At 43.7% G+C, this 12500-nt stretch overlaps 1 protein-coding gene across 7 annotated transcripts in view; it reads right to left on the reverse strand.

Moving 5' to 3' along the window:
- tox2 (TOX high mobility group box family member 2) overlaps nt 1–12500 on the reverse strand; it is a 103949-nt gene that overhangs the window by 23310 nt on the left and 68139 nt on the right. For all 7 annotated transcript variants that reach the window (XM_042090121.1, XM_042090120.1, XM_042090123.1 and 4 more), the window contains one exon: nt 12012–12272. In XM_042090121.1, coding sequence (XP_041946055.1) covers nt 12012–12272 — 261 coding nt within the window. The remainder of the gene's footprint in view (nt 1–12011; nt 12273–12500) is intronic.

Raw genomic sequence — 12500 nt, forward strand, 5'->3', positions numbered from 1 at the left:
TGTGTGTGTGTGTGTGTGTGTGTGTGTGTGTGTGTGTGTGTGTGTGTGTGCGCGCCCGTGTGCATTTGTGTGTGTGTGTACAGACCTTTTGGTGGCATTAAATCCAAAATATGAACACAAACAAGAAAAACACCATTTTTAAAAGATGTTTTCTCAGTGAATTCACTATCAATAACTGAGCACACTTACAAAAACACTATTGCATTAGCATACATACATAAATACACACAAACATATACATACATAATATAATAATATATATATGTATATATATATATATATATATATATATATATATATATATATATATATACATATATATATTATTATATTATGTATATATAAACCATATCCCTATGAATCACCCCGCCTTTTTGAATATGCAGGTCTCTTTTGACTACTTCAATTCCTCTCAGCTCTCTCATAATTGCTTTCTATTCACTGTGTTTGCTCTTTCATCACCTGAGCAGGGAGGAATGTCAGAAAGACCAGGGAAGAGACAGAAACAGATGAAAACAAGAAAAAAAAAGAGCAAGAAAGACATGAGAGAGAAAAAACAAATAAAAGACAAATGTGGCCTGAGAATGGCAGAGTAACAGAGAGAGAGAGAGAGAGAGAGAGAGAGAGAGAGAGAGGGAAAAACAGATAGATAGATAGAGATCGAAGGAGAAAGAGAGAAGGAAAAAGAGAGAAGAGAGAAACGGAAAGAAAGAGAGAGAAGCTATCTCAAACAGTCATCAGCAGGAGCTATATAAAGCAGGTGGAGGCCGGCTGTACAAACATTATGAAAGAGTCTCACAAAGGTTACTGGTTGCCATAGGTACTGTATGCTAATTGCTAAATGGTCTCATCCCTTGCGGGGGGAGTCTATGTCTGGCTAAGAGTCTTTTCTGCCATTTCAGTATTTCTTCTAATAGATAAAACTGACCGACTCCATCTCCTTGTGTCTAGTGTGATGTTTCACTGGGAATAGTAGAAAGCCTACAGAAATATCCTTAAGAATATGATGCATAAAGGTAGTTTAGTACTTTAGTCTCACCCATGTGAAAACTATGGCACAGTCATTTAAATGGGTATTGAAACATGATGAGATACATACTAAAGCAAACATGAACAGTGACAACACACTGTTCACACACACACACATACACACACACACACACACATACACACTTGCACAGACACAAACACACACTTTTGACTATTTTACAGACCTTTGTGTTTGCAGTGAAAACACTGGAAAGTTCTCTGATTCATTTCCTGCAGCAGCGTTGCGCTTTTGCCATGTTTGTATTCACATCTTGTACATCATAGTCAAATGGGACCCAAATAACAAGGGCTTTCCAATTATGGGCTGCACATTGTGTGGCGAGATGGGATATCAGAAAGCTATTGTTCCTCTGATCCTCTGACCCTGCCTTTGAAATGGTTTCATCTGGACCAGGATTGCCTGCACTGTTTGATTTAGCTTAAGAGATCTGACCACTGAGTGGACCGCCATTGTAGCCACAGGGCCAGCTGCATGTTTGCTTACAGGGTTCCCTACATGCCCATGACTTACATTTCAATCTTTCATGTGTACATCGTGGTTATTTATACAGCATCTTTCATATCAGGATTGCTCTTTAGGAAATGCCGTATGTGCAATGTGACTCAAAGAGCCTCATTATTTCCTATCTAACGCTGGCATATAAAGATGGCGCTTCACAGGAGCTTGCATTGTGCAAAGCCAAGTTAACCTTAAAGATTTTTAATAAACGTGGAAAAGGAAAAAAAACAAAACAATGCAGCTATTCAGCAGTAAGGCACAGCAGCTAGCGGACTGGACATGGAAAAGCCATGTTGCTTGACCGCACAGGAAGTGATGCAAACGCATGCACGTGTGTCTGTGTGTGCGGGCCTCTGATTGCGCGGTGTGAATGCGGCACGGCTCTTGAGCCAAGGTTTTTCAGAAGAGAAATTGCTTTCTGATCATGTGCACTGGCAGAGCAGCACAGCACAGCACAGCACAGCACAGCGCCGAGTCGAGTCGGCTAAGAGCTGAATCGATTGCATCTGTTCTGGCCTGTAATGTTTCACAGTAACTCTGATTTACTAAGCAAGGCCAGGTTATCTATGGCCACGCAGCCACACTGAATCAGGAACATTGGGTCTCTATGAAGACAGGACACACACATAATTACTATGTATGTGTACTGGCTTAAATACATCTTAAAGTAATGAGAAGGCATTTTCATTAGCTTTATGCTAGACGGGGCTTATTGTGAGGTGGGGGGGGGGGGGGGTTCTTTGGGTTTTCTGCGGGTTTGGATTTAGAAGAGTTAACACACTGAACTACTTTGAGTCCTTGCATATTTCAGCAGTGGAGCGAGAGAAAAAAAGTCCAAACCTGGCAAGTATTTTCATTCTTATTCACCCCATTTTGTTCTTCAGCTCCTCTCTCTCTCTGCCCCCTCCCTTCCTCACCCCCTCTCTCTCACTCTCTCTCTCTCTGCCCCCTCCCTCCCTTACCCCCCTCTCTCTCTCTCTCTCTCTCTCCTCCAAGTCCCCCCTTTTCTCTCTCTCTGATTGGAGACATCTTGTTGGGAGTGATGGCTTACTCGTGCAGGTTCACAGTTGCTATTGTAAAATCACAGAGCGTTTAATTGAAACAAATGAGTATAATAATAGAACATTATCCCCGCAGGCTGCCGGCCGTGGCAGCTTTAATTAGCCGCATGCCGAAGACTGATCCTTCAAAAGAACGGTAAACATGCGTGGCCGCCGAGAGAGATAGAGACAGAGAGCGAAAGAGAGAGAGAGAGAGAGAGTGAGAGAGAGGGAGAGGCCTCGCTGTGACTCCTTGTTCGCCCCCGGGGGCGTAGCGAGAGCCCCCGACCGTGGCTTTCTCTCCTCCTCTAAGTGTTCTCCGTTTCATTCACCTCATCTCTGAACCCTGCGCTAGCCTCGGCCAGCCGAGCCACACCACGCCGCGCCACACGGTGCCAACACAGACACCTGCGAGGGTCATTTTTTAAAAATGTGTTGTAAGAGGCTTGCCTTTATGAATCATTGACTGCTAAATGGCTGAGCAAACAATACTTGGGAGGTAGTTTTCAACAGCCACGTATTACTTTACCATATCATGCAATATCCTTAACCATACCATACATTACTAAAGCTCATTACCCTGTACCACACCACACCATAATATACTACAACTCACCATATTATGCTATACTGTACAATACCACACTACACTTTACTGTACCATATCTAATATCATACTGTACTATACAAAGCTAATTCTACAAAACAAACATACAATTTGAAACCATGCAAACCATATCCATACCATAAAGAATCAGACCATATGCAAAGGTATATCTTATCAGTATCAGTCCAGAGCCCTGTTGAGGCGTGCAAGCACACTAATATATTCACACACCTCAGAAGGGCAGCCCATCAGTGTTTTTCCATTTCACTGACTAGAATCACCTCTATTGGCTCAGCAACTCGAGCCATCTCTGCCATCGCTCCGTCTGTATGCTAATCAAATGCATCTCTCAACCACAACAACACCAGAGTGAGCCTGTACCAGTGGCAGTTTCTCTCAAGCCCAGAGCACCGAGCTAGTGCTTTAAATGACAACCACACTTCACGTGAGCTGTTTAGGCGAATTAAGGAAGTACACCATGAACAGGTTCACAGGCATCTGATGACATGTTTGTGATTTAATGACATATTTTCCAGACAGGAAATGGATGTGACAGGTTATTGGCTTATTTGGTTCATTGGCATTGTGAGTGAATACAAAGGTAGACTTTTAAAGATTAATTTCAGAGGATTGAAAAGAGTAGAATGAGGGATAACGGAGGACAGAGAGAAGATGACAAAAAGAATGTATGATTCGACAACAACGACAACGATGATGATGATGATGATTGAGTGGGGAACTCCTCACCTCATGCTAAATGCTAATACAGACAGCATAAAGAACTCCAACAAGAGTGAGATTGATACGTCAGTGAGCAAAGATGCCTGCATGTTCATATTTGGAGTCCTAGTATAGAACCCTCTGCTGCTTCCTGCAGCCACATGCTCTCACACGGGGCCTGTAATGGAGGTAATTATGGGTATGGGAGGATGCTGCTTCATGGAGAAATATTCCTCTGCATCAGTCTAATGTCGGCGAAATAGATTGGGAATCTGATGAATTCTCTTTTTTATGTTTTCCAGGGCTGTGCAGCCACACCGAATACCGATATCTGAATGTGAAGCAAGCAATTATATTTAGAGGATGCTAATGTAATCCATTGAATTTCCTTATGATTGTTGTCAGTGTCTGTCGATGCATGCCCCCCCCCCTCTCTCCCTCTCTCTCATGCTTGCCCTCCTTTTCTCGTTCCCCTGCACCCCTCCTCTCTCTTCATTCCCTCATTCCCCCTCTCACCCTCTTTCTCTTTCACTCACTTTTATCAGCGGCCCTCCCCCCTCCTCTCTTCCTTCTCACTAAAGACTGGATGCTTGTTTGACATGACAACTCTGAAATGGCTTTGGAAGGCAAAGGCAGAATAATCAACACATGGAGAAGACAGGTAGACAGCACCTTTCTTCTCCATCTAATGAGCAAAACAGGTCTTCTCTCTTTCTCTCTGTCTCTCTGTTCCACACACACACACGTGCACACACACACACACACACACACACACACACACACACACACACACACACACACACACACACACACACACGTGCACACACACACACACACACACAAGCGTGCGCACACACACACGCACACACACACACACACACACACACACACACACACACACACACACACACACACACACACACACACACACACACACACACACAATGATACACGCAGCAACACAGTGACAATTAGGTCCATTTGTAGATGCTTTGCAAGTGTCTTAACTACTAACTCTCATCCAGCATGTGTTTCTGACAACAACCATTAGCTGCAACACTTCCTCAAACAGCTAATGACCTGAGTGGCTGAAACTTAATCAAATTTCCCAGTCATCGCGCTCAGATGTGTGCAAATATCAACCATGCCATTTGCACTCACGTCAGAAACAACTCCCGCTCTATTTTTCTATTTCTTCATGCACAGACTAGGACTGGAGGTACTGTACACATGAATGTTCAGCGCTTGCACAGCCTCGTGTGCTCTCTGATGCTGCTGAAAGTTGACAAGATGAGAAGCAAAAACAACCCCCCCCCCCCCCCACACACACACACACACCCTTTGCCTTTACCACCCCCACCACCACTGGACTTCTTTGTCTCCACTCTGAGCTCTGAACCCCCCCCCCCCCCCCCCCCCCCCCGCCCCCCACCTTCATCTCCATGCATGACATCAGCCAATGGGAGATTCCTGTCAGGCCAACCCAGGCAGGGGGAGTGAGAAGAGAGCGACTGGAGAGACAAAGCCAGCACTCAGCAGATCCCATCCCCGTCCGAGGCGCGTGTCCTCTCGCGCTAATGCTGCACGGCACATGGAGGACACTGGAAGGAGAAGCTAGGTCAGGTTCCCCTCCGCGGCCGCTTCATTGGCTAACACTGACTGAATTACTCTAACCACCCCCACCCCCAACTCAACCCCAACCCCACCTCAGTCACCAACACAAAACACACACACAGCCTCCTCACAGTCCTCTGTGGTAAGCTTGATAGACGCGAGAGGCACAGCAGTGCTATGTGGACACGATTCAGTGGGGAGATAACACAAGGAGTCAGCGGCCAAATTGGGGAAGTAATGACACGCACAATGCTTCATCTCCAAACTTTGGGTGACTAGGACTAAAACTCAACATTGGTGGTATCTCGCAGTTCTACCTGTTTTGGTTTACATTGTCCTCATTGTCTCCCTGAAAAGACCTAAAAACGCCAGACTACACAACACATAGAATTATTTTCAAACACAAAGCTATTATGTGGGTAGATAAACCCTTCACTAGCTTTGCATGTATCCAATTCCGGACAATGGAAGAATTTCTTCAGCAAACAGCCGTCTCAAAGATGGTAAACATACATTCAAACTCTTTCTGCATAAAGCCTAACAAAGGCTAGGATGCTTAAAAATCTACACACATGCACAGCTCAGGTCTTGATGGGTGCATTACTGTATGTGTGTGTTTGAAACACCTCCAAGGCTATATGATTAGAAATAAAAAAGGAAATTAAATCCATACATTACGCCTTGATTAGCTCAATCCTAAGGCTAATTGAGTTTATTTGAAAAAAAAAAAGAAGATGAACTCTTGAGGGGAAGAAATGAGTAGTCTCTTTTTTTATATAATGAAATTGGAAAATAACTTCTATTCCTTTAAAATATTTCTTAATATACAAGCACAGTCTCATATCATCCAGTGGGTAGAAATAAGGCAGCTTTCTCCAGGGAGATAATAAAAGAATTGAATTTTTCCTTATCGGTCGGTCATCTATTTTTCCACGGAATGCTATTACTTGCTGCCTGCGGTTGCTAAGCAACAGGAAATATTAATAGGGGCTTTTATTAGACGGGCTTTCTCAGAGCAGTACTAAAATGAGGAAGTGGAAAACATGAATGTGTTACATAAATCTTTGGACCTTTCAGGGTTTGCACAAGTCTCTGTTTGTGAGGTGATTTATTACTCCGATGGCTCATTTATGGGAAAAGGGGCTGTGAAATAAGAAAATGGAACATTACCCTGAAGGACTATTTGAAAATAAATAATCGCAAAGGTGAAAAGAAAGCTGTTTAAAAACCAAGGGGTTCTCTTTTTCGCCCGGTCTTCACGGGTCTATCGAACACGGAATGTTTTCTGCTTTCAGCCGAGGCATCAATCATGCCCGTAATATTCTGCATAAAATGTTCTCTATCATGTTCTTCAAACTGCAATGGAAAAATAAAAGAAATTAATAGGTTCATGTTTTTTCTCCATGTATATGATCCTTTAACTGCAATGTGCATTGCGTTTGGTATTCAACACACAGTCACCCTTCTATTCCATAAGATTTGTTTTTGCATTTTTACTTCATCCTTTTCTGTCTTTTTTGGTGAAACACACTAATGCACTACTCTGACTAAAAACAACTGTGCCGTGGGATGGATGTGTAGGCTACCTTTATCATGCTCTTAAGGCAATTTTACAATTAGACATGACCTCTAGGCTAGACTGAATCTATGGTCATGACTTCCAAGAAAAGCTTAATTGTAAATCGCTTGTGCTCTCTTAATGTTACCAGGAACTATGGTATTCCATGACTCCATCCTGTGATGAAAATAAAATACAACACGTCTACAGACAGTGCCCTCCATTTGCTCCTCTGCATTAGAGCATTATATGTAGGAGGAGACTCTGAGCGCTGGTCCCCTTGGATATCTCAGAACAATTATTGACCATGTCACTAGTTCTGGGAGAACTAGTGCAGAAAATCATGGTCGGAAATGCTCATCTCGAAACAAACCCATCGCTGTAACTGCTTTGCTAGTGAGCAAGAGAGAGAGTGAGAGAGAGAGAGAGAGAGAAGGAGAGAGAGAGAGAGAGAGAGAGAGAGAGAGAGAGAGGAAGAGAGAGAGAGAGAGAGTGCTCTAGTGAGGGCCTTGCCCTAGTTCCACAGTACATATATGTGGTGTGACATTTATGTAAAGCCATTACCCAGAGCAGTTATCAATAGGTCAGATGCATTCAATATAATAGTTTCTCTGCAATAAAGTGCCTTTGAAATATTTGTGCTTGTTATGGCATATAGCAACTCCAAAAGGTGCGAGTCTAATGCAGGAGAAGGCATTTCCCCATAGTTAAGATATCTACAATGAACCTTTTCTTAAAAAATACATAAAAAAAAAGCCTAAATGCATGCTATTGCTGTGGAGCCCTAACATCCCATCAAAGTTGATAATATGCATTGTTTTATTGACTTGTTTGACTAGGATGGCCAGAGCAAACCCTGAGAGGATAATGAATAATGTTTGATAAATTATTTAATGATATAAACTGTATTCTACGCTCGAATAATTAACTTCAAACTGCTCTCTCCCCTTTCTGATGATGTTGGTGATGTGAATTCTATGCTAATGTCTACTTAATACACATGCAAGCTCATCAATAAACATGCATTTTGACAACAAGAAGAGAAGAAAAGGATGGGAGATCCATTCATGTTAATGGAGGGAGGGTGTGTCACTGGTGTGAAGAGTCCCAAATGAGGCCATGGGACTCGCTGTGTGATTCCAATAGGCATGCAATGCCTAAAGACCATGAAATCAGTTGTCTGTGGATCTATATGAGCGCTAATTTAATGGCATACCTTTGTTTAGCCTCTGTGCCTACCTACAGTACCATTTATTCTCTCTCTCTTTCTGTCTCTCTCTCTCTCTCTCAGCACTGACTCTTTTTCTCTGGAAATGCTTGTTTTTTTTCCTTTTTCCCCTCTCTGCTGCTTGTGTATCCCCTGCCCTCGCCTATCGGATCAGAATCTCCCTGGGTTCAATTGATAAGATCCATGCCACCTGATCGTGGCTATTGGATGTCTAATGCATTGAGAACTTGTGGAAGATGCTATGACAGCTAGCACATTAGCTGGGGCTGTGGTGGGCTTGCCAAGTGCATCAGCGCATCAAGGCAAAGCTGGGCTGCAAGATATCAAGTTCATCCTGAAAGATTTGATACCTCTGGCTGGGATGAATCTTCACCCATCAAATGGATGAGGGCTCACTCTATCAAATGTGGAAAACACCAGAGTGCCAACCAGAATGCACAGAACAGTGTAGCCTAATACATTCAGATTGTACAGGGAGGGGGTTTGGTGGAGGAAGGACAAAGAAAAGAGCTTTTTATTCCTAAGCATGGTTCTCTACTCATGCTGCAACGCCATGAGGATGCAAATGAGCTTATTTCAGGTGAACAGTTAAATAAAGCACTGAGCACACACCCGTTGGCTGGGGTGAGGGGTGGGGTGGGGGGGGGGGGGTGCAGCCCCATAATACGATTCAGTGGCTAGCGTTTTCAATTTAGCATTAGCGATTCACCTAGCGATTCACATAGCATTAGCGATTTACCATGGGAAAACAGAGAGGGCCTTTTGCTACGCGGAGGCTAGCCTCAGGCTCCTCCTTAGAGCTGATTATTCCATCATCGTTTACTAATGAGGCCATATCCACAACAGCACCATCGCCTGGCCCTCAGCACCTGCACCTGGGCTAGCCAGAGCCGTGCGTAGACCCACGTGCTGCACAGAGACCAGCAATTAAAATGTAATATGAGACGGGGAAAAAAGCAACTAAACACACGATTGACTTGTTTTGGTGTGCCTCTTCCAGGTTATTTTAATCAAGAGCCAAGGTTGGATTTCTCTCGGTGGCATCCGAGCTAATTAAATTGTGATTCCTATCAAAACTGTGATGCCCACTCGCCGGGAATATTAGAGCGTAGCCTAGTAATAACAAATCCTATTTGGGTCCAACAAAAAAAAAAATCAATATCATCAGCAGTGTAATCTGAAAAGCAATATGCTTCTTTGTAAAGATTGCTAAAATGTATACTGACAGTGACGCAAAACAATAAATGACATTTTCAGTAACATTTGTGTCCTTCATTTATTTCATTTCAACCTTTTATCCTGTTATGGCTTTCCTCTCTGCCTCTCACTTTCTCCCTCTCCCTACCCTGAATATTTTCCCCGTGTGATATTTCTCTGCCCTTTCTCTCTCTCTCCTCTCTCTCTCTCGCTCTTTTCTCCTCATCCTCACATACAGGAGTGCTCTGATGAAAACAGATCTCACTGCATCTCTACAATAGCAAGGCCAATGCAGGGAAGATGAACCTTAATGGGTTTTTTCTTCTCTCCCCTGTGCTCAAGATTGAATATATGCGCTGACCTCCTGATGCATTTCACTGGCACAGCTTTTGTTTATGAAGACTGAACATCCACATACAGCAAGAAAATATTCTCTTTTTCCTCAGAAAAAAAAAGAGATGGTACCATTAGGCTAACTTCTAAGTCCAATTAAATGTTACCTCTTGTTGCACGCTTTATAGTTGGAACCACATATTTTACAAGGTTAAAGCATTATTTATGACTGATGACAACAAACCTATCCTCTATCTTAGTCTCCATTTCTCTTTTGTGTCAGCTTCTCTGTCCTGTGGGGACCCTAATCAGAAGTGTTTAGCACTCAACTGCAGATGCTCTTGGAGACCGTGATTAGCCCCGTCAGGTGGGCTGTATTAGCATTGCAGATCTCCACCGATGGACAGGGCTGGGCTGGGCTGGCCACTGCTTTTCAGTAGCATCTGCTTCAACCGGTGAGTTAGTAGGAAATCCAGCCGTCACCCATACCGCAGCCAACCGGCCTTGGACACGTGCAAAGGTCAAAGCCAAATGTGATATTATATGGATATCAGGATAAATGGCACTCCCATTTAGCCTGCATTTTCGACAGAGATGTGCACAAACGGGTTCCTATTAGGCACATATTTCATGTGCATGTGGCCATAAGAGCCTACGCTGGCACATGGTTAAACTGTGTCTCCCGGCTTGATGTACCAGGGAATAACAGCAGCCAGAGAGGTCATCCACAGTGTACAAACTCGGCAAATACAAATACCACAAGAGCGAAACAACAAGGCATCAACAACAGCTAAAACGACAAAGTAAAGAAGAAAATCAATAGGATAAGAACTCATTCTATCACTGGTGTTGCTATGGATTGAGAAGACTGATGAAACCGAATTCATTTTCTGATTTAGTATGGCACACTGCCGAGGTGACCCGCAGTCACGTGCCATATCCGGGATGTATTGGAGTCCATGTAAGAGCCATATTTCAAAGAGGAAGGGTAATGCATTCCATTAAATATCAAATATCCATCTCTACATATAGTGAAGTGGAGATACTGTCCTCCATCTTTATAGCATGCTGCCCGATATCCATTTTGAGTGGATTCCATTTCACAAAGCCATTAGAGGAATGAGAGTCAACCGTGTGCTACCTTGTGGGTAACATTCCAGTGATGCAATATCTTAAGATATTATGTTTCTGTCCAAGAGCTGTTTCTTATTCATGCTCATTACAGTTCCTGAAAAAATGCTGCATCGTACACATCGTACATATAAAATATGTAGACTTTGTTAACATTTTACCTTTTGGTTTGGGATTAACCAGAAAACAAAATGTCAGAATAGGTGTGAATAGTGACTTTGTTCATCTCAAAATGGTTATCTATTGGCTGTATTCTACAATGTGTTGTGGCAACAATTAAACTAGCATCTCAAGCTATTGAAGATGTTTTTATAATCTTTCATCTCTTACAACACTGCACATAAATCTAAACTAACATTTATCACTTCTATGCACAACTGAAGCGTTCCGTTTGCGGAGCATATGCTGCAACAATTTTCCTTTATACTTTTCCACTATAATTATTGGAACTGGCCACACCAGACGTGCAAACGCTACTCACATTCTAAAAAAATTAGACCAGTCTTCTAGAACTTTTTATTTTTAAGCTTTGCGAACAAAGCGTTTCAGTTGTGCTCCCAGTGTAGCCCGGCAGTAAGAATTGTTCTAGAATGCCAGTGTAGCCCGGCAGTAAGAATTGTTCTAGAATGCCAGAATATCCATCCTCAATGACCATCACCTATCTGTCCCGCTGAATTACAGCACAGTGTGAATGACCATACCACAGTGTAGACTACACAGAACAATCCTCACTATGGGAGATGTAAAAGATGTAGATGCGTAGATGGAATCACTCGTTCACTCACTCACTTACTCTTTTTTCCATTCATCCATCCATCCATTTATCCATCTATTAATTCACTCATCCATCCATCCAGTCACTCATTCATTCATTCAGGAAAGCAGCAGGCGGCCAGAGGCCCGGACACAGGCGTGCTGTGTGTGTGTGAGAGAGAGAGAGAGATAGAGAGAGAGAGAGAGAGAGAGAGATAGAGAGAGAGAGAGAGAGAGAGAGAGAGAGAGAGAGAGAGAGAGAGAAACCCGAGTGGACTCACAGAGGGCATTTGGCTGGAGAGGAGGTGGCTGTCCTGGGCCAGCATGTTGGACATCATGAGGGCCGGCAGCTCGGGGTAGGAGTAGGGGTTGAGCAGGCCATTATGGGGCAGGGAGTGGCACAGGTATCCTGACTCGGGGTCCATCAGGTGCAGCAGGGGGGGCTCGGGGTGGTTGGGCGGGGTGATGGGTGGGATCTCGTAGTCCTCGTCGCCTGCGCCGTTGCCTCCGTTTCCAGAGGCGCCTCCCTGAGCGGAGTAGTTCTGGAAGGGGGACAGAAAGCAAGAGACGTGAGTGGACAGCAACCACAAACTCACAAACAGTTACCGTGTCAAGTTACATGACTGGTATTCAGCAGACACCTTTATCCAAAGCCACACTGACTCATAACTACCGGTTTAAAATCCAAACCCAGGCCAACTGAACGTCAGATGGCAATGCTACCATTGCTCCACCAAACCCCTGCTTACATGCCCAGCTTCAACAGCCCT

This window comes from Alosa sapidissima, chromosome 4, assembly GCF_018492685.1.
Source record: "Alosa sapidissima isolate fAloSap1 chromosome 4, fAloSap1.pri, whole genome shotgun sequence".
NCBI classification, from domain to species: domain Eukaryota; kingdom Metazoa; phylum Chordata; class Actinopteri; order Clupeiformes; family Clupeidae; genus Alosa; species Alosa sapidissima.